A 22,295-nucleotide genomic window follows, 5' to 3' on the forward strand; every position below is an offset into this window, starting at 1 on the left:
TCCTAGGCTAGCACGCGCAAGGCAGTTCCAGCCCCTCTGAGCTCCCTTTTTTTTTTTTTTTGAGCTCCCTTTTTTTAATCTTTGAAGTTCTCCATAATGGTCTTTGTAACTTTTTAGCATGTTTCAGATGACATCTCATCTGTTTGATTTCCACTTCAGCTAATTTCACTTCCTCTCATGTGTATCATTTTTGTTTATACATTTGGATCATTTCAGCTTTTTAGAGTATTTCGTGTGTATATTTATCTATCGTTGTTCTTTCACAATTAGGTTAAAGTTAATATTCAAGGGGCTGGAGAGATAGTACAGTGGGTAAGGCGCTTATTTTGTGAGCTGAGCCCTGACAGGAGTGATCCCTATGCATAGGGCCAGGTGTAGGACTTCCTCAAAAAAACAAATTTTTTTTTTTTTTTTGGTTTTGGTTTTGGGTCACACCCAGCAGGGCTCAGGGTCACTACTGGCTCTACACTCAGAAATCGCTCCTGCAGGCTCAGGGGACCATATGGGATGCCGGGATTTGAACCACCGACCTTCTGCATGCAAGGCAAACGCCTTACCTCCATGCTATCTCTCTGGCCCCTATGGGCCAGCCTACAAGGGTAGGCTGCATCCAAGGCTAATGCCCTACCAGCCTTAACTATCGCTATGACCCTGAATCATGTATTTTCAAAACTTTGATACTTTGTAATTTTTGGAAGTCTTAATTACCAATCACTCATTTCTCTATACTACCAGAGGGAACTTAAAAACATAGATTTTAAACTTGATGGTTAAAAAGAAGTTGACAACAGGTTATAAAGGTCCCATTAATCCAAGAAGGAGCAACCAAATGACCAATAACCAAACTATGGTCACAGTGTAGAGCCAGGAGTGACCCCCCAAAAAAACTTTTTTATAATAATGGGCCAGAGCGGTGGCGCAAGGAGTAAGGCAACTGTCTTGCCTGCGCTAGCCTAGGACGGACTACGGTTTGATCCCTTGGCATCCCATATGGTCCCCCAAGCCAGGAGTGATTTCTGAGCGCATAGCCAGGAAGTAGTAACCCCTGAGCATCACTGGGTGTGGCCCAACCCCCCCCAATTTTTTTTAATATTAAAAAAGAAAGTTGAGGCTACAGTGATAGCAAAGTGGGTATTGTGTTTGCCTTGCATGCAGCCAACCCGGGTTCAATCCCTGGCATCCATCCCATATGGTTCCCTGAGCCTGCTAGGAGTGATTTCCGAGTGCAAACCCAGGAGTAACCCCTGAGCATCACTGAGTGTGGCCCCAAAACAAAAAACAAAATAAGAAAAGAAAATTACCATGGGAAAGGGGAAAAAAAAAAGAAAATTACTGTGCTTTTAAATTTCTGTTCAATAACTAAAAAGACATGCATCATATAATTCATTAAAATTTTTCTGGGTATTTTTTTCTTTTTTTGGTTTTTCAGGCCACACCCGTTTGGTGCTCAGGGGTTACTCTTGGCTAAGCACTCAGAAATTGCCCCTGGCTTGGGGGGACCATATGGGACGCCGGGTGATCGAACCGCGGTCCTTCCTTGGCTAGCGCTTGCAAGGCAGACACCTTACCTCTAGCGCCACCTCGCCGGCCCCGGGGTATTTTATTTTTACACTTAATACCATTTGTTTATAAGACTGCTTGTGTTTTACAGTTTCATGCCACTTCAAATTAATTTTTGTTGGGCTGTAGCGATAGCACAGTGGTAGAATGTTTGCCTTGCACACGACCAACACAAGACTAACCCTGGCTCAATTCCTGGCATCCATATGGTCCTCTGAGACTGCCAGGAGCCATTTCTGAGTGCAGAGACAAGAATAACCCCTGAGCGCTGTTGGATATGGCTCAGACACCAAAAAAAAAAAAAGAAAAAAAAATCTGAAAATTTATATTCCTTTTTTTTTGAAAATTCATATTCTTGTTTTTTGTTTTTGTTTTTTTGTTTTTTGTTTTTTTTTGGTCATACCCGGCGGTGTTCAGGGGTTACTCCTGGCTGTCTGCTCAGAAATAGCTCCTGGCAGGCACGGGGGACCATATGGGACACCGGGATTCGAACCAACCACCTTTGGTCCTGGATCGGCTGCTTGCAAGGCAAACGCCGCTGTGCTATCTCTCCAGGCCCAAAACTTTATATTCTTTTTTTTTGTTTGTTTTTGGGCCACACCCAGCGGTGCTCAGGGGTTACTCCTGGCTGTCTGCTCAGAAATAGCTCCTGGCAGGCACGGGGGACCATATGGGACACCGGGATTCGAGCCAACCACCTTTGGTCCTGGATCGGCTGCTTGCAAGGCAAACACCGCTGTGCTATCTCTCTGGGCCCCAAAAATTTATATTCTTAATATTTGCACTTTTTTTTAGAAAGCTCAGTTCAACGTGTCATTTTATTTCTCAATAAGTAGCTTATCCCATTTAGCTTTATCTTAAATTATCTATGGATAAATGTAAGGCTAGAATTGTATGTAGAATATAATGTTATATTTTGGTACCCTGCCAGGTGTGTATTTACTGTTTATGTATTATGCATCCAAATATTCATTTGGTTTGTACATTTTTTATGATGCGAAGTAATTTTATTTAAAGAAATTTACTTGCCTGGAGAGTTAGCACAGTGGGCAGGATGCTTGGCTTGATTGATCCCTAGAATCACATATGGCACTCCAGTTCCACCAGGAGTAATCCCTGAGCACCACTGGATGTGGCCAAATTTTATTTTCTTTTACTTTGAGAAATTAAGGGGAGAGAAAGAGGGAAATGTTCAACAGAGAACGCAGGCTTCACCAGAAGGGGCATTTCAGGTTGATAGGTGGGCTCATTGCCAAAGTGGAGAATGAACTATAAAGCAAAAGAAAGGAGTTACACATCTTGGGTTGAGATGTGGCTAATGTAGGTAAAGAATGAGTCTCAGTGTATATGTTTGATTTTTTTTTAAAGTAAAAACTGATTTTATTTGGAGGTTCTCTCTTTTTTTTTTTTTTTTTTTGTTTTTTTTTGGTCACACCTGGTGGTGTTCAGGAGTTACTCCTCATCTGCACTCAGAAATTGTTTTGTCAGGCACAGGGGACGAAATGGGATGCTGGGATTTGAACCACTGTCCGTCCATCCGTCTGTCCTGGGTCAGTTGTCTACAAAGCAAACGCCCTACCACTGTGTTATCTCTCCAGCCCTATTTGGAGGTTCTGAGGAAGGGGAGGGAGAGGATAAGAAAGAGAAATGAGTAATGTGGTTAAAAGAGGGTACAGGCTCCTCCAGATATGGAGAAGGCCCTTGTCAACCTAGCATGAAAGTAGTAAAGCACACATTTAAGAAGGGATATGCAGATGACATGTGCTTGGATACCATGTACCCAGGCAACACATGTATCTACTTTTGATTCTTTTATTTATTTTTTTTGGTTTTTGGGCCACACCCAGCGGTGCCCAGGGGTTACTCCTGGCTTTCTGCTCAGAAATTACTCTTGGCAGGCATGGGGGGACCATATGGGATGCCGGGATTCGAACCACCGTTGGTCCTGGGTTGGCTACTTGCAAGGCAAATGCCCTATTGCTGTGCTATCTCTCCGGCCCTGCAACTTTCGTGGGAGTCCCCCGACCCGCGGGGGTGTGGAAATGAAAGTTGCTAGTTATTAGTGGGTTCACTCGAGCAGAACCGACCTGTAAAGAAGAACTAGAGAGATTAGTAAAAGAAGCCTTCAAGACAACACATGCTGTTCAAAAAGGGGAGTTTATTGTTGGGGGATCAGCTTTTAAGGGCTGAAACACGTCAGGGGTGTTACAAATTTTACACCAATCACAGTTACAAGCATTCATTAGCATAAATTGGGGCAGGTAGTAGGGAGGGGCAGAGGTAGACCTGAGCACGTTTTACTAAAAGGCATAAGATTCAAACAAAGTTTTTAATAATGTTTGCTAACACAAAGGCAAACTCTATATTTTTCTTTCTGGCTGGATATATTGGGCTGCTCTGAATTACTTTATTTTTGTCTATTTCCTTTGTTCTCAAGGCATGGGCCTTTTGGTCACGTGGGTGACCAGATTAGGAATTACTGAGGTGTCCTATGTCCCAGGTTTCATCAGCTAGGCTCCCCACACGGCCCCTGATTTCTTTTTTTTTTTTTTTAAACTTTATTGATTGATTGATTGATTGGTTTTTGGGCCATACCTGGCAGCACTCAGGGGTTTACTCCTGGCTCTGTGCTCAGAAATTGCTTCTGGGGGCCGGGCGGTGGCGCTAAAGGTAAGGTGCCTGCCTTGCCTGCGCTAGCCTTGGATGGACCGCGGTTCGATCCCCCGGTGTCCCATATGGTCTCCCAAACCAGGAGCAACTTCTGAGCGCATAGCCAGGAGTAACCCCTGAGCATTACCGGGTGTGGCCCAAAAACCAAAAAAAAAAAAAAAAAAAAGAGAAATCGCTTCTGGCAGGCTGGGGACTCATATGGGATACTGGGAATAGAACTGAGTCCCTCCTGGGTAGGCTATAAGCAAAGCAAATGCTCTACTGCTGTGCTATCTCTCCAGCCCCTAATTTTGATTCTTTTTTTTTGGGGGGGTGCCCACACCCAGCGATGCTCAGGAGTTACTCCTGGCTGTCTGCTCAGAAATAGCTCCTGGCAGGCACGGGGGACCATATGGGACACTGGGATTCGAACCAACCATCTTTGGTCCTGGATCAGCTACTTGCAAGGCTGCTTGCCAGAGCTGTGCTATCTCTCCTGGCCTGCTACCTACTTTTGATTCTTTTTTTTTTTTTTTTTTTGGGCCACACCCGGCAGTGCTCAGGGGTTACTCCTGGCTGTCTGCTCAGAAATAACTCCTGGCAGGCACGGGGGACCATATGGGACACCGGGATTCGAACCAACCACCTTTGGTCCTGGATCGGCTGCTTGCAAGGCAAACGCCGCTGTGCTATCTCTCCGGGCCCCCTATTTTTGATTCTTAAAGGTTAATTTTTCCACATGATCTTTCTGTGTGATCACAAGTATCTGTTAAATCTTCTCGCTATTTTGTTCATTGGCCCATTGCTCAACATTTATTGAATGTTATACTAAGTGCTATATATGGGTCAAGATATTAGAAATAAAATAAATAAATAAAAAAAGATATTAGAAATACATTGGGACTGGAGCGGTGGCACAGCGGTATGGCGTTTGCCTTGCACGAGACTGACCTAGGATGGACTGCAATTTGATCCTCTGGCGTCCCATATGGTCCCCCAAGCCAGGAGCGATTTCTGAGCGCATAGCCAGGAGTAACCCCTGAGCATCACTGGGTGTGGCCCAACCCCCCCCAAAAATAGAAATACAGTGGATAAAATAGATAAAAGGTCCCTAATTATTGAGTCATACATTTGAAATCAGAGAAAGTAACTAATAAGGAACAATTGACTTGTAGGAAAGGGGAGACAGGTTCAGATTGTATGGTTTAGAGAAGACAGTATGTTTATGACAAACTCAACTACAATCATGCTTGTAATCATGGTGCTTAAATAAAGATTTTATTAAAAATAGAGAAAACCGGGGCGGGCGGTGGCGCTAAAGGTAAGGTGCCTGCCTTGCCTGTGCTAGCCTTGGACGGACCTTGGTTTGATCCCCCGGTGTCCCATATGGTCCCCCAAGCCAGGAGCAACTTCTGAACCCATAGCCAGAAGTAACCCCTGAGCGTTACCGGGTGTGGCCCCCCCCCAAAAAAAACCAAAAAATAATAATAATAAAAAAAAATAAAAAAAAATAGAGAAGACCGGGGCCGGAGAGATAGCATGAAGGTAAGGCGTTTGCCTTTCATGCAGAAGGTTGGTGATTTGAATCCCAGCATCCCATATGGTCCCCTGTGCCTGCCAGGATCGATTACTGAGCATAGAGTAGGAGTTACCAGAAGTAACCCGTGAGCTCTTCCGGTGTGACCCAAAAAACATAAAATAAAATAAAATAAATAAAATAAAAAGATTGAAAGACTAGGGGCTGGAGCCATAGTATATAGTGGGTAGGGCTTTTGTCTTGCACGTAGCTGACCTGGGTTTGATCCCTGGAATCCCATATGGTCCCACAAGCCTGCCAGGGGTGTTTTTCTGAGCACAGAGGCGACAGGAACCAACCCCTGAGTACCATTGGGTGTGGACCCTCCCCCCTCAAAAAAAAAAAAAAAACTAATTGAAAGAACAAGGCAGAATGTTTAATGCTAAGTTTTGAGGAAGGGGCCGGAAAGATAGCATGGAGGTAAGGCGTTTGCCTTTCATGCAGAAGGACAGTGGTTCGAATCCTGGCTTCCCATATGGTCCCCTGTGCCTGCCAGGAGCGATTTCTGAGCGTAGAGCCAGGAGTAACCCCTGAGCGATGCCAGGTGTGACCCAAAAACAAAACAAAACGAAACAAAGCAAAACGTTTTGAGGAAGAGGAAATAGCAAGTGTAAACAACTAAAGTAGGTACCAGGATCTAATCAGGATTTTCAAGTTCATTTCGATAGAACTCAATTTCACTATTTTTCTCCTTTTGGGCCACATCCAGTGTTGCTCAAGTGTTGTTACTCCAGTCTCTGCACTTGCTGCCTCTGTTTGGAAGTGACCCCTGTTATTGTTTGGGGCACAACAGTGTTCTCAAGAATTAGAACCCCAAAAAATAAAAAAGAATTAGATCCATGATCAATTGGATGCAGGGCAAAGGACCTTGTCTCCCTCTGGACAGGGAAATGTTTAGATGTGCGTCATGGCTGGTGATTGGAATCATCATCTCTTACTAGTTTCTGGTTTCACTGTTTATTTTGCAAAAATAAATATATACATATATTCTTTATCTCTTCCTTTTTAAATAAAGGTAGTCATTTTCTTGGGGGGGGGGTTTGGGTCACACCGGGTGATGGTCAGTGGTTACTCCTGGCTCTTCGCTCAGAAGTCACTCTTGGCAGGCTCGGGGGACCATATGGGATGCTGGGATTTAAAATGTGGTCCGTCCTGTATTGGCCATGAGCAAGGTAAATGCCTTACCTATGTGCAGTAGCTCCGGCCCCAGAGGTAGTAATCTTAAGTATATTGTTCAACACTTTTTCTCTTTTTGTTTCTTTCTTTTTATTTTTATGATTTCTTTATTTAAGCACCATGGATACAAAATTGTTCATGATTTTCAGTCATAGAATGTACACCACCCTTGGGCAATGCACAATTCCTGCCACCGATGTCCCAGGTTCCCTCTCACCCCTCCCCCGCCTTTCTCTGGGGCAGGCTTTTTTTTTTTTTTTTTTGTGGTTTTTGGGTCACACCTGGCAGTGCTCAGGGATTATTCCTGGCTCCAGGCTCAGAAATTGTTCCTGGCAGGCACGGGGGACCATATGGGACACCGGGATTCGAACCGATGACCTCCTGCATGAAAGGCAAACGCCTTACCTCCATGCTATCTCTCCGGCCCCAGGCATTTTTTTTACTCCCCTTTCTCTCTCTTTCTTTCTCTCTCTGATACTTTGGTTTTCACTATTGCTAATGAAGGGTACCATGTATATCATTTTATTTTCTTTCAGCAACCAATTTTTTTGTTTTGTTTTCGTGTCACACTTGGAGGCACTGCGATTAGATCACTCCTTCTGGCAGGCTTGGGGGACCACATGGGATGCTGGGGATCAAACCTGGGTCAGCCGCATGCAAGGCAAATGCCCTACCCATTGTTCTATTGCTCTGGCCTGAACACTTTTTGTCTTTTTATTTAAGCTATCATGAGGGCCCAAACATTACTCTTTAAGAACATGCACTGCCCTTCAGGCTTCTTGGGGATATGAAGCTGTCAAGATATTACGTACCTTTGGATAGACCACTGCTAAAACTACAACCAGGAATGAAAATTTTCTATTTTTTTTACAGCATCTCACTAAAATGTATTATACTCTTAAAAAAAATTAAAGACATTTACGACAATGTGCTTTACAAAGTTATTCATAATGGGTTTAATAAATACATAATCACTTATGTGGTATTTAAACTAACTGCATGAATAAATGCAATGACTTAAAAGTGGGGTTGTTGAGACACTTTAGGCCCCAGATTAAAGTGAGGAGAAGGAAAGAAATTGAGTGGAGGAGGAGAAAGACACATGAAGTGACAGGGAACAATGGCTAAGGGGTCTCATGTATATTGGTGGTGTTAAGAAAGGACAGAAGTGGGCCGGGAAGGTGGCGCTAGAGATAAGGTGTCTGCCTTGTAAGCGCTACCAAGGAACGGACCGCGGTTCGATCCCCGGCATCCCATATGGTCCCCCCAAGCCAGGGGCGATTTCTGAGCACATAGCCAGGAGTAACCCCTGAGCTGTCAAACGGGTGTGGCCCAAAAACCAAAAAAAAAAAAAAAAAAAAAAAAAAAAAAAAAAAAAAAAAAAAAAAGAAAGGACAGAAGTAAATATTCAAATCAGAGTTAACAATGAAATCTTGAGACTCAAACTTTAGCAATCAAACTTAAAAAAGTACCTGTTAATGATGGCAGGCTGGGGTGGATTGTGGTGGCATGGATGGACTATGGGAATATTTTTCCTGAAACATTGTATGCCTAAAACACAACAATGAATAACTTTTTAAATCACAATGGTTTAAATAAAAATTAAGTAAAGGGGATTAGAATCAAAGTTTAAGTTAATAAATCTTTACATATTATTATTATTATTTTTGTTTTTTGGGTCATATCCGGCAGTGCTCGGATTACTCCTGACTCTGGCAGGTTCAGGGGGACCATATGGGATGTCAGGAATCGAATAGAAGCCCATCTGGAGTTGGCTGAGTGCAAGGCAAATGCCTTACTGCTGTGCTATCGCTTTGTCCCCTTTACATATTATTAAATAGTATTCAAAGATTTTGGTTTTTTTGTATTGTGAGAAATTAAGAAAAGTGTATAAAATATAAACAGTTTAAAGGATTGTGAGCTGAGCATGTAACTCATCAGTAAAGCACTTGCCTTGCAATTTGCAATTGGTTCCTTGGAATTTCCCCTAAATGATGGATTGGGAGATAGAGCCCCAGTTGTTACACATGCTTAGATCACCTGCATACATCTGTTCTTGAATTCAAATACCTGGTGTTCTATAGCCCTAAATTCAATCCTGGCAGCTGTGATATTTGAGTTTGGCAGCTCAGCTGTCTCAGTCCCTACACTGTGTTATATTTGGCCATACTGCAGTCAGGCGTATGTGAGTACCACCAAGGTGTGTTATGACACCCCCACCCTTGAGTACTGGAAAGATGTACAAGTGCTATGGCTTAGAAACATGTTGGAGGGGCTGGAGAGATAGCATAGCAGTAGGGCGTTTGCCTTGCATGCTGAAGGACTGTGGTTTGAATCCCGGCATTCCCATATGGTCCCCCGAGCCTGCCAGGGGCGATTTCTGAGCATAGTGCCAGGAGTAACCCCTGAGCGCTGCTGGGTGTGACCCAAAAACAAAAACAAAACAAAAAGAAATGTGTTGAGGCTGGAGAGATAGCACAGTGGTTGGCTGTTTGCATTGTACACAGCTGATTTGAATAGATGGTGGTTCTAATCCCGGCATCCCATATGGTCCCCCTGTGCCTGCCAGGAGTGACTTCAGAGTGCAGAGCCAGGAGTGCACCCTTAGCGCCGCCGGGTGTGACCCAAAAACCAACCCCCCCAAAAAGAGAAATGTGACTCCTCCCCCCACTGAGCACATGTGTGAGCGTGTGAGCAGTGATTCCCTAGTGAACTCCACATCCAAAACTATATTTTAGCTAACAGTGCAACTCTGGGTGAGCATGTGCCAGTCTGGGTGAACACTGGCCAAATGTGCAAGTACCTTGGGGATGTAATCCCTGACATGTGATCCCTGGTGGGCACCACCATTAAAAATGTACCAGCTGGAGCAGTAGACATGCACTTGTCTTTTACACAGCCAACCTGAGTTCGATCTCTGGCACTTCATATGATCCTCTGAGCCCTGCAAGGAATGATCCTTGAGCCTAGAGTTAAGAGTGAGCCTTGAGCCAAACCCAGCAATATTCTGGTGCGATTGGATGATCATGTGGTATCCAGGTGGGAATACAGGCCAGAACTACCACCCGCAAAGCATGTACTCCAATCTGGTGATCTCTCTTGGCCCCAAAATAAAATGCATCTTGTTGGTTTTGCTTTTGGGCCACACCTGGCTCACTCTTCCTTATGCTCAAGTGTCTATCTGGGGTGCCAAGGATCAAACCTAAATTGATCATGTACAAGGCAAGTGCCTTCCCTCCTGTACTATCTCTTCGATCCTTTATACATAAGAATTTGGGGCTCACACCAGCCATATTACTCGTCAATGAAATCTTGTTTGCAGTGAGCAAACTGTGGTCTTTGAGCTTTTCCCGCAGTCACACAAGTCCTGTGTGTGGGAGCACACCAGCTACACTGTTTCCACATTTATTTGCCAGTCGTTGGATTCACTGGCTATGATGCTCAGGCTTCTTTAGTTATGGTTCTCGTGGGGGCTGTACTTCTTTTTGTGTCCTCCCACATACTTGGGTGCAGTGGAGCTGGACCTGGGGATCACAGACAACAGTGCTGCCAGGTCTAAGAATAGTAGCACTTGCAGAGCAGCAGGGATGTGCACTCGCAAGATAGGTACTAGAAGCCACTGCGCCCTTTCTCTGAAACCTTAAGGGGAATTAAGAACTGGATAACACTCTTTTTTTTTTTTTTTTTGGTTTTTGATTTTTGGGTCACACCTGACAGCGCTCAGGGGTTACTCCTGGCTCTACACTCAGAAATCGCTCCTGGCAGGCTCGGGGACCATATGGGATGCCGGGATTTGAACCGCCATCCTTCTGCATGTAAGGCAAACGCCTTACCTCCATGCTATCTCTCTGGTCCCAAGAACTGGATAACACTCTTGATGAATTAGCCACTTGAAAGATTCACTGCTGCTGCTCATTAGATTTGGAATGCTTTACAGAAACAGCTCTCTGAATTTTCTTGTCAAAACAGCTAACAGTTTGCTAATAGCAACAATAGTTATGCCACATTTTCCATTTCTAGATTTTTTTAGCAAAACATTGACTGTCAGGAACTCAGGAGTCTCCAGATTATAGCTTCTGTTATTGTTGATAAGGTATCTACAATAATATGTGTATGTGCTAAAAGACTATTGAAAGAAGAGTTTTTACCCTTATATCCTACACATATTTTGTAACTAGCAAAGAATATAAATTTAGAGACAGTAGGTTTGAAAAACCTTTATTTGGGGAGGGAGGGAGGGTAGGAAGGAGGGAGGGAGAGAGAGAGAGAGAGAGAGAGAGAGAGAGAGAGAGAGAGAGAGAGAGAGAGAGAGAGAGAAAGAGAGAGAGAGAGAGAGAGAGAGAGAGAGAGAGAGAGAGAAGAAATACATCAGAGGGCCCGGAGAGATAGCACAGCGTCGTTTGCCTTGCAAGCATGGACCAAAGGTGGTTGGTCCAAATCTTGGTGTCCCATATGGTCCCCCGTGCCTGCCAGGAGCTATTTCTGAGCAGACAGCCAGGAGTAACCCCTGAGTGCCGCCGGGTGTGACCCAAAAAAAAAAAAAGAAATACATCAGAGTGATAGCACGGTGGTAAGGTGTGTGCCTTGCACAGAGCCAACCCTGAATGGACCCCGGTTTGATTCCAGCATCCTATATGGTCCCCCATGCCAGGAGCAGTTTCTGATTGCAGAGCCAGGAATAACCCCTAAGCACCATGGGGTATGACCCAAAAACCAAAACAAATAAACAAACAATAAAACCAACCCATACCAAAAACAAATACACACCTACACACACATTCATGCTAGGTATTGAATCCTGGTTGTCTTTATGCAAAGCAAGTGCCTCACCTACCCACTATACTATCTCTCTGACCCAAATAATAATATATTAATAAGGCTTATTATCACCTTCAATTTAGTCATATTGTGGTCTTTGGTAGATCCCCATTTAGCATTATTTTAAGTTTTCAAGAATAGCATTTAATGAGGCTGGAGCACTAGTACAGTGGGTAGGGTAGGTACGTTCTCATTCCCTTCAGCCATACAATCTTTATCTTTCAAAAGTTAAAAAAATTGATTTCCATTACCTTGCTCTTTTGTAGTAGTGATGACCAGAAGTTGCACACACTTGGTTGTAGTCCTCATACACTTGGTTTTGCTTCCTGCTGGAGGCTACACACTTGGTTATAGTACTTAAACACTTGTGGTGCTAGGGTTTTTTTTGGGGGGGTGGCAGGGCATATCCGTCAATGCTCAGGGACCATATGGGATACGGGGTTGAACCTGGGTCCATCCCAGGTCGGATGTGTGCAAGGTGAACATCCTACTGCTGTGCTATCACTCTGGCCCCTGTGCTAGAGTTTTGTTTTTTGTTTTCTTTTTTTGTTTTTTGGGTCACACCCGCTGGCGATCAGGGTTTATTTCTGGTTCTGTGCTCAGAAATTGCTTCTGGCAGGCACGGGGGAATCTTATAGGATGCTGGGATTTGAACATCATTCTTCCTGGATTGGCTGTATGCAAGGCAAACACACTACTGCTGTGCTATCTCTCTGGCCCCCCAAGGTCAGCATGTGTGAGACAGTGTCAGGATCAAACTTAACATTTGAGATCAGACACCAGACATGTGCTATCAGACCACACATTTGCATGGCAAGAGTTTTGCTACTGAGCTCTCAACCACACATTCTTTATTTAAATCTTAGTACCCCTCCCTTTTGTTTTTCTTTTTGGGTCACCCCCATTGACGCTCAGAGGTTATTCCTGGCTATGTGCTCAGAAATCGCTCCTGCCTTGGGGGGACCATATGGGATGCTGGAGGATAGAACTGTGATCCTGCCTAGGCTAGCGCTTGCAAGGTGTCTAGATGTCTTATCTGGCCCCAGTAACCCCCTTTTTTTTTTTTTTTAAAGTTAAACTGTCAACGGGGCTGGAGAGATAGCACAGCAGCGTTTGCCTTGCAAGCAGCTGACCCAGGACCTAAGGTGGTTGGTTTGAATCCCGGGGCGTCCCATATGGCCCCCCTGCCTGCCAGGAGCTATTTCTGAACAGATAGCCAGGAGTAACTCCTGAGCACAGCCGGGTATGGCCCAAAAACAAAACAAAACAAAAAGAAGGGGGCCAGGGGCAGGAGAGATAGCGTGGAGGTAAGGCGTTTGCCTTTCATGCAGAAGAATGGTGGTTCGAATCCGGCATCCCATATGATCCTCCACGCCTGCCAGGGGCGATTTCTGAGCATAGTGCCAAGAGTAACCCCTGAGCGCTGCCGGGTGTGACCCCCCCAAAAAAAACTATCAATAAGAAGTTTGGGAGGGGAAGTATTGAACCAGACCTTGCTGTGCTTTGGTCTTACTCTTAGCTCAGAAGTCATTCTTGGTGGTGCTCATATAGAATGCTGGTATCATCAAAATCGGGTCAGCCACTTGGAAGGCTACTTGCTCTACTTTTCAGCTCATTAATTGCAATTTTTGGTTTATTCTTGTGCCATACCCAGTGGCAATCAGGACTCTGAGTTCAATGTTGAGATCTGGGACCATAATGGGATGCTGAGGATCGAACTCAGTTCCATTGCATGCAATGAAAGCCCCCTGTTTGCTGTACTATCACTCCAACTCCTAACTGTAGTTTTTAACTATTTGAAATTGTGAAGAATAAGCTTTATATTTTATTTCTAGATGTATTAATTCAGTTTTGGGGCCATATTTAGCAGTGCTCAGGGGCTATTTGAACTCTGTCCTTCAGTGGGGGTTTATCATATCCAGCAATGCTTGGGGGTTGATTACTCCTGGTTCTACCTTCAGGAATTACTCCTGGTTGTGATCAGTGGACCATATGGGGTTCTGGGGATTGAACTCAGACAAGCTGAATGCAGTGCAAGCTCCCTACCCGCTGTATTGTCTCCTCCCTGTGAATGTTTTTTAATTCTTTACAGATGTATCATTCCTTGCCAGATCATTTAGAAGACTTGTTCATACCTCCCGACATTATAAAATCCATATGATTTTATAGTTGGAGAAATTCTGTTAAGGAGGATAAGGATTTTTCACTTAGGGGCCACATCTGGTAGTGCTGGGAGTCTAGGATCACTCTTGGCACATGTCAGACTCAGACCACTGCTTCTCAGGACCACAATGGCTGCGCCCATCAGTTGTGGGACTACCACATATTACCAGGAATGCTTGAAACTTAGGCCTTGCACATGTCAAGCATGTGCTTTACTACTTGAGCATGACTTTTCTAGAAATCTTATGCTGAATAAGTTACTCTGTGTCATAAACAATTATAGTTGGAAACAGCCATTTCTCCTGTGCTTCTTGATTTCTTTTTAGAAGAGCAAGGTTTCTGAATTTTAGAAATTCAGTTTATTTTTAGTTGTATCGAGAACAGTATGTTTCCAAAGGCAAATTACTGCCAATGACTGGGCTGGAGCAATAGAACTGTGGGTAGGATACCTATCCAAGTGCAGCCAATCTAGTTTAATCCTCAGTGTTCCATATGGTGCTCCAAGCACTGCCAGAAGTAATTCCTGAGTGCAGAGCCAGGAGTAACCTCTGAGTATTGTTGGGTGTGATCCAAAAACAAAAGCAAAAAAGAAAAAAATAGTTACCAAATTAGTCAGTACCTTCCACCAGCCTAACCCAGCAATTGTTCTTGGGTGTGGCCCAGCAGCCTGGTAGTTCTAAAGTCACAATGTACTTAAGGGGGGCCAGAGAGATAGCATGGAGGTAAGGCGTTTGCCTTTCATATAGAAGGTCATCGGTTCGAATCCCGGCATCCCATATGGTCTCCCGAGCCTGCCAGGAGCGATTTCTGAGTGTGAAGCCAGGAGTAACCCCCCCAAAAACAAACAAACAAACAAACAAAAAAAACCAAAAAAAAAACAGTGTACTTAAGGAAGTTAAAATTCAAGAACTCAAGAGTTTTATTTATTTTTTGTTTGTGTGTTTTTGTTTTTGGGCCACACCCGGTGACGCTCAGGGGTTACTCCTGGCTATGCACTCAGAAGTCGCTCCTGGCTTGGGGGACCATATGGGAACTAGGTCCGTCCTAGGCTAGCGCAGGCAAGGCAGGCACCTTACCTCTAGTGCCACCGCCCGGCCCCAAGAGTTTTATTAATTCCAGACCAAAAAAAGATTTTGGGGCCAGAATGGTAGCACAGTGGTAGGACATTTACCTTGCATGCAGCTGACCCAGGATGGATGTGGGTTCGATCCCTGGTATCCCATATGGTCCCCCGAGCCTGGGGCAACCTCTGAGCGCCACCAGGTGTGGCCCAAAAAAGAACCAAAAAGAAAAAAAAATCTTGACAGGGTCCAATGACATTTAAGGTAGTGTTTATTTCCTGCCTCTAATGATGTCATCTACTATAAAATAATGTGATCTCAGCACAAAGGTGTTCTGAGTAAAAATGTCAGAAAATCTTAGCCTCAGTTGAATGTCAAGTGCTGGGAAAATTAGATGCCTAGTCAAGTCAAATGGTTTCTGTTCATTAGGAAAGGAGCTCAATGAACTGCCATCAGTTTATTGTTTCTCCCAAAGACTTAATAATTATTTTTTTGGGGGGGCACACCGGTGGCACAAAAAGATTACTTTTGGCATTGCACTCAAGAATCACTTCTGGGGGCCGGGCGGTGGCGCAAGAGGTAAGGTGCCTGCCTTACCTGTGCTAGCCTTGGACAGGACCGCGGTTCGATCCCCCGGCGTCCCATATGGTCCCCCAAGCCAGGAGCGACTTCTGAGCACATAGCCAGGAGTAACCCCTGAGCTACACCACCGGGTGTGGCCCAAAAACCAAAAAAAAAGAATCACTTCTGGGGGTCAGAGCGGTGGCACAGGTGGTATGGTATAGTCCCCCAAGCCAGGGCCGATTTCTGAGCCCATAGCCAGGAGTAACCCCTGAGCGTCACCGGGTGTGGCCCAAAAGCAAACTTAACAATCACTTCTGGGGGCTGAAGCGTGGCACAGCAGTAGAGCATTTGCCTTGCACAGGCTGACCTGGGACGGGCCATGGTTTGATCCCCTGGTGTCCCATATGGTCCCCCAAGCCAGGAGTAACCCCTGAGTGCCTCTAGATGTGACCCAAAAACAAAACCAGCAACAACAAAAACCTATTTAGGATCTTTTATCTAATACCATTTCTAGCAAACCTATTATGCCAGGGTTGATTGCTTGCAAGGTCAGGACCTTAACCAGTTAATGTTACTAAGGGCTTACTTCTGGTTTTATGCCCAGAGATCACTTAGGATGGGTTTGGGGGACCATGCCTCTGGTCGAACCTGGGTCAGCTGCCTGCAAGGCAGTCAATTGTCTGCAAGTGTTTTACCCACTGCTCTATCTCTCTAGTCCCCTGGTTATAGAATTTGACTTGCAGACTGTTTCAGACTGAAATTTAACTTTGAGTAGAGAGGAATAAGACCGTGCCTTTAAGAATTGGTTGGGCCGGGCGGTGGCGCTGGAGGTAAGGTGCCTGCCTTTCCTGCGCTAGCCTAGGACGGACCTCGGTTCGATCCCCCGGTGTCCCATATGGTCCCCGAAGAAACCAGGAGCAACTTCTGAGCGCATAGCCAGGAGTAACCCCTGAGCGGCACAGGGTGTGGCCCAAAAACCAAAAAAAAAAAAAAAAGAATTGGTCAGACATTAACAACGAGCTGGCATTTCTGATGTACTTGTCAAATGCAGGTCACTCACAACTAATATGGGAAGTGCAAAAGAATAGATTTTATATTGAGGGTGTTACTGCTTAGATGCATATGCTTGGGTTGTTGCATGGCTTCTCACCATGCGTGCTGATGTTTTTTTCTTTCTCACTATAGCTAACAAGTGGAATGTCATGGCCAGCTCCTCAGACAGTGAAGATGACAGTTTTATGGCTGTGGACCAAGAAGAAACTGTGCTGGAAGGGACAATGGAGCAAGATGACGAGCCCCATCCAGTATTAGAGGTTGATGAGACCAGACATAATAGGTCCATGTCTGAGCTGCCTGAAGAGGTCTTAGAGTATATACTGTCTTTTCTTTCACCATATCAAGAACACAAAACTGCAGCTCTTGTCTGCAAACAGTGGTATCGACTTATCAAAGGTACGATGGAATTATTGAACAGTCTATTAGTATTTATTTGAATGGTTTACTTTTTCTTTTGGGGTACAGGGGATCAACCTTAGGATTTACATATACATGACAGCCACTCAGTCACTGAGCCACATTCTAGTCCTACGCCCTGAACAGTTTACCTTTTTTTTTTTTTTTTCCATATTCAGCTGTGTTTAGGGGTTACATCTGACTCTGTACCCAGGATTCTCTCCTAGTGGTTTTCATGGGGTGGGGTGGGGGGGTAGTTATAAAAGATGCCAGGGGTTGAACCTGGACTAGCTGAATGCAAGGCAAACACCGTACCCACTGTAATATGCTCCAATCCCTTACTTTTTTTTTTGTTTTGGGATACATCCAGTGGTGTTCAGGAATCACTTCTTTTTTTTTTGTTTTGTTTTTGGTTTTTGGGTCACACCCAGCAGCGCGCTCAGGGGTTACTCCTGGCTCTATGCTCAGAATCGCCCCTGGCGGGGCTGGAGAGATAGAATGGACATACGGAATTCACCTTTCACCCAGAAGGTTGGTGGTTCGAATCCCGGCATCCCATATGGTCCCCAGAGCCTACCAGGAGACATTTCTGAGCATAGAGCCAGGAGTAACCCCTGAGCGCTGCTGGGTGTGACCCAATAACCCCCACAAAAAATCTCCCCTGTCCTTCTGTACGCAAGGCAAACGCCTTACCTCCATGCTATCTCTCCCCAGAAATCTTTTTTTTTTTACTTTATTTAAACACTGTGATTTACAAAACCATTCAATTTCCAATAGCAATCCCACCACTAGTGTGACCATCCCTTTGCCCCATTTCCCATCCTTCCCTCCAAGTTTGCCCCCTTAGCAGGTACAAACTATTTATATTGCTTGTTACAACAAAATGGTAAGTGAAATGATTAAAAAATTAGTTTTGGTCCCCCCCAAGCCTGCTAGGAGCGATTTCTGAGCATAGAGCCAGGAGTAACTCCTAAGTGCTACCAGGTGTGACCCAAAAACCAAAAAAAAATAAATAAATAATAAAAAAAAGTTTTTTAAAAGAAAGTTTGTGAAAATTGTTATCTCACAAAGGATTACTAAAGTCCTATTTGGAGAGTTTACTGAGGTGTTTTGTTTCTAGTTGAGCCCTCTGTATTAACTGTTTTCGCTTATTGAATTTAGTTGGTTTCTATACCACTTTCTCAGGTGAAGATGGAGAAGATGAAGGACCCAAGACTTGTCAAAACCCAATAGAGAAGCTGCTTTCAGAACCTCTTATAACTTTCTCCGAGGCTAATCTCTTGACCCTATTTGCATCTGTTACTATATTGCTGGTTAAATTGTGTTTTATCTGTGTGGACCTTATTGTTTTGTTTTATGTCTCACCACACACAGAAAATTTGTATCCAACTTTAGTGATTTAGTTAGTTTGTACAATTCTGTGGAAATGCATAATGTGTTAGATTTTTAAAAGTTCTCAGCTATCTTAGTGAATGTTTCCCTATTACTAGGATGTTTTATTGTGTATCTTGTTTTGTTTTGTTTTGTTTTTGGGCCACACCCGGTGGTGCTTAGGGGTTACTCCTGGCGGTCTGCTCAGAAATAGCTCAGAAATAGGCACGGGGGACCATATGGGACACCAGGATTCGAACCAACCACCTTTGGTCCTGGATCAGCTGCTTGCAAGGCAAACGCCGCTGTGCTATCTCTCCGGGCCCAGGAATCACTTTTTGGGGGACATTCCTGGCAATACTTAGGTGTTACTTCGGCCTCTGTGCGCAGGATCATTCCTAGGGGTGCACAGGGGACCATATGGTATGCTGGGGATCAGTCTATGGTTGGTTGCTGCAAGGCGAGCACCTTACCCACTGTACTCTCACTTTAGTCCTCCAGGGATTATTTTCGGTAGGACTCTGGGGACCTTATAGGATTCTAGTGATCAAACAACCAGTCAGCCGCATTTAAGGTACCTTCCCCATTGTAGTATCTCCAGACTCCTGACTAGTTTACTTTTCTTTGTTTTGTTTTTGGGCCACACATAGTGGCACTCAAGTTACTTTTGACTCTACACTCAGAAATTACTCTTGGCAGACTTGGGGGACCATATGGGATGCAGGGATTCGAAACAGGGGTGGCCACATGCAAGGTAAACGCCTTACCCACTGTACTATCACCCTGGCTGCAGGATCCCTTTTCTTAAATGAAGATAACCAGGACAGTCGAGTAATTTTGATTATTGACTAGTTGTTTAATAATGGTGAGGAGGCGCTAGAGGTAAGGTGCCTGCCTTGCAAGCGCTAGCCAAGGAAGGACTGTGGTTCGATCCCCCAGCGTCCCATATGGTCCCCCCAAGCCAGGGGTGATTTCTCAGCGCTTAGCCAGGAGTAACCCCTGAGCATCAAATGGGTGTGGCCTAAAATACAAAAAAAAAAAAAAGTAATGGTTATTTGATTCATTTTCTCTTTACAAGTGACTATAAGGCAGCGATTTTATTTGTTTGATTCATTCTGGATGTTGGGCCACATGTGGCGATGCTCATGTGTTACCCCTGGCTCTTCAATCAGGTTTTACTCCTGGTAGGCTCAAGTGACATATGGGATGCCAGGGATCAAAGCAGGGGATTGAAGTCAGGGGTGAAGTAAATGCCCTACCCGCTGTGCTATTGCTTTGGCCCCAAGGCAGCCATTTTAGATCTGAATTAGGTTTGAAATCTTTTCCTTGCTTCAGGTTGGTTCTCATTGAAGTAGGGGTGCTTGTCAGTCAACTACCCAAATCCCAGCCTGGAGGGTTAAGAGCCAATTGTATTGAAACTGTTTGCCGGCCTCTGCCTGTGATCATAACTGGTAAATCTGGTATGCCAGCCTATTTGTTTGCAGAGTTAATGGACTCTTCGGGAGATACTGGTTCCCCAACTGTGGATTTCACCTGTACAGTATAATTTGAAGAATCAACAGTTGAGATGCTCTGATCTAATCAAACATAACTTTTTCCTTATTGGTATTCTTTCTGTTTTGAATGAAAGAAGAGCCCTAAGCTAGATTCATAGTCTTAGATCTTCTGGGAGAAATTACTGCCAAGGCAGCTTCTAATTTTTTAAATTGTTATATGCTTGCCAACCTCCAGTTCTCTTCTGTATTTGCAACTGTGTAGTAGTTGCTGCATTTATAAAGAAACTACTTTATCAGAAAAGAATTGGCAGTACTGCAGCGCATTAAATTGTGTCAGGGGCCAGGGGAGCGGTTGAGTGGTAAAGTGTGTGCCTTGCATGCCAGAGACTGGGTACCTGGTTCCTTAAATATTGTTGGGAATGATGGAAAATGCTTGGTTTCTGTGGTCTAGACATAGATGTTTACTGAATAGCTGTTATATCCCAGATATAATCATAATCTCTCACGCAAATGTAAATTTTCCTCCTGCTTGTTTGGTTTGAAGTAAATAATGCCATTTGCTTGGTTTCCTCTTGGTCTGATGGGAAGGGGACCGGGTGTAATGTGGGCTAATTTTGTTAACTTTGATGGAATCGATTAATCTTCCCGAAACTTGGTAAAATGAAAGAATTGGCTCTGCGACTTTTGAATGACAAAATTCTTTCACTTTGAGAAATCAAAGGCATTTGGAGCTCTTCAAAGGAACTTGCTTTATTGACTCAGATACAGGTTTAATAGCTTGACCTACAAGTGAATTCTCTAGGCTGAAACAGTTACTATTCTTGTCTTTAGGTGTAGCCCACCAGTGTTACCATGGTTTCATAAAAGCTGTACAGGAAGGAAATATTCAGTGGGAGAGTCGGACTTACCCCTATCCTGGAACCCCGATCACTCAGCGGTTTTCACACAGTAAGTATCTATTGTGCAAGGAGACCCCACCTGCCTGTGCTTATGTTTCCAAAAATTGCTTTGGATGCATGTATTCTGAACTTTTCATGAAAAGAATGTAAATGATGCTTTAATATTCATCTTACAATAAAAATTATGGAGGTACAAGAACATAAATAATTGTAGACACTTTGGTGTTACTTTATATTCTTCTTTTTTGGGTGTATTATTAAAAAAATAACTTTAAAATTCTGTTCCAATGAGGTCTGTTTTGTGCTTAAACAATCTGAAACATGTGAGAGGAAAACAAAGGAAAGGCCTGCATATGAGAGGAAAACAAAGGAAAGGCCTGCATAAGGATATTTCTTTTTTTTTTTTTTTTTTTGATTTTGGTTTTTGAGCCACACCCGGCATTGCTCAGGGGTTACTCCTGGCTGTCTGCTCAGAAATAGCTCCTGGCAGGCACGGGGGACCATATGGGACACTGGGATTCGAACCAACCACCTTTGGTCCTGGATCGGCTGCTTGCAAGGCAAACTCCGCTGTGCTATCTCTCCGGGCCCGCATAAGGATATTTCTGATAACCACCTTAGGAAGTAGTAGTAGTAGCACTAAGTTTTAAAATAACTGTTCTATCATATATTCAAATTCAGTTTGACTGTTCACAGAAATTTAGAACATAACATGCTTGTAATCATGGTACTTAAATAAATTTATATATCAACAAAAAAAGAAAAAAGAAAAAAAGAAATCATAAAAGCTACTATTGTCAACAATGAATTTTTTTGTTTGTTTGTTTGGGTTTTTTTGGCCACACTAGGAGGTGCTCAGCAGTTACTCCTGGTTCTCAGAACCATCACTCCTGGCAGGCTTGGGGGACCATATGGAATGCCAGGAATTGAACCTGGGTCCATCCTGAGTCAACCACATGCAAGGCAAATTCCCTAACACTGTGCTATCTATCTGGCCCCTGTCTACAATGAATTTTTATAGACAATATTTTATTCGATGATACTCTGTTAGTATATTCTTTTATCAAAATGAGTATGTTGAGCATTTCCAGAGGACCTGGGAGCCACTCCAAGCAATACTTGGTCAAGCTGTGCTGGCTAGAAGCTTCAGTATTTAACCCAATGATGGCCTACCAGGGCCAGTTTCATGGTTGTTCAGCAAAGAAAATTCGAGATGTATATGTGAGGCCAGTAAAGATGTTTTTCAGAAAGAAAGCTCATTAAAGGAAAGGAATAGCTATCATAGCCATTTAGAATGTATTCATTATTGGCTGGGGAATGTGGATTAGCTAAAGCATGTGTTACTTGCTTGAGATCTTGGCTCTATTTTTGGCTACATACAAATACAAGAACTAGAGCTAGATAGATGCAAAAACATTGAGCTAGATAAGATAGCTCCATGTGCCTCACATCCTACGTGTCTGGTTTTCGTCCCTGACACCACATGGTCCCTTGAGCACCTCCAAAAGTG

At 44.0% G+C, this 22,295-nt stretch overlaps 1 protein-coding gene across 1 annotated transcript in view; it reads left to right on the top strand.

The window, feature by feature from the left end:
* The first annotated feature begins 16,756 nt into the window (after window positions 1-16,756).
* Window positions 16,757-22,295, top strand: part of FBXO42 (F-box protein 42) — a 56,554-nt gene continuing 51,015 nt past the window's right edge. Inside the window, 2 exon segments of the mRNA XM_049772531.1 lie at window positions 16,757-17,019; window positions 20,718-20,834. Coding sequence (XP_049628488.1) covers window positions 16,770-17,019; window positions 20,718-20,834 — 367 coding nt within the window. The 5' untranslated portion in view covers window positions 16,757-16,769.

The sequence above is a fragment of the Suncus etruscus genome, chromosome 4, assembly GCF_024139225.1.
Source record: "Suncus etruscus isolate mSunEtr1 chromosome 4, mSunEtr1.pri.cur, whole genome shotgun sequence".
Taxonomy (NCBI): Eukaryota; Metazoa; Chordata; class Mammalia; order Eulipotyphla; family Soricidae; genus Suncus; species Suncus etruscus.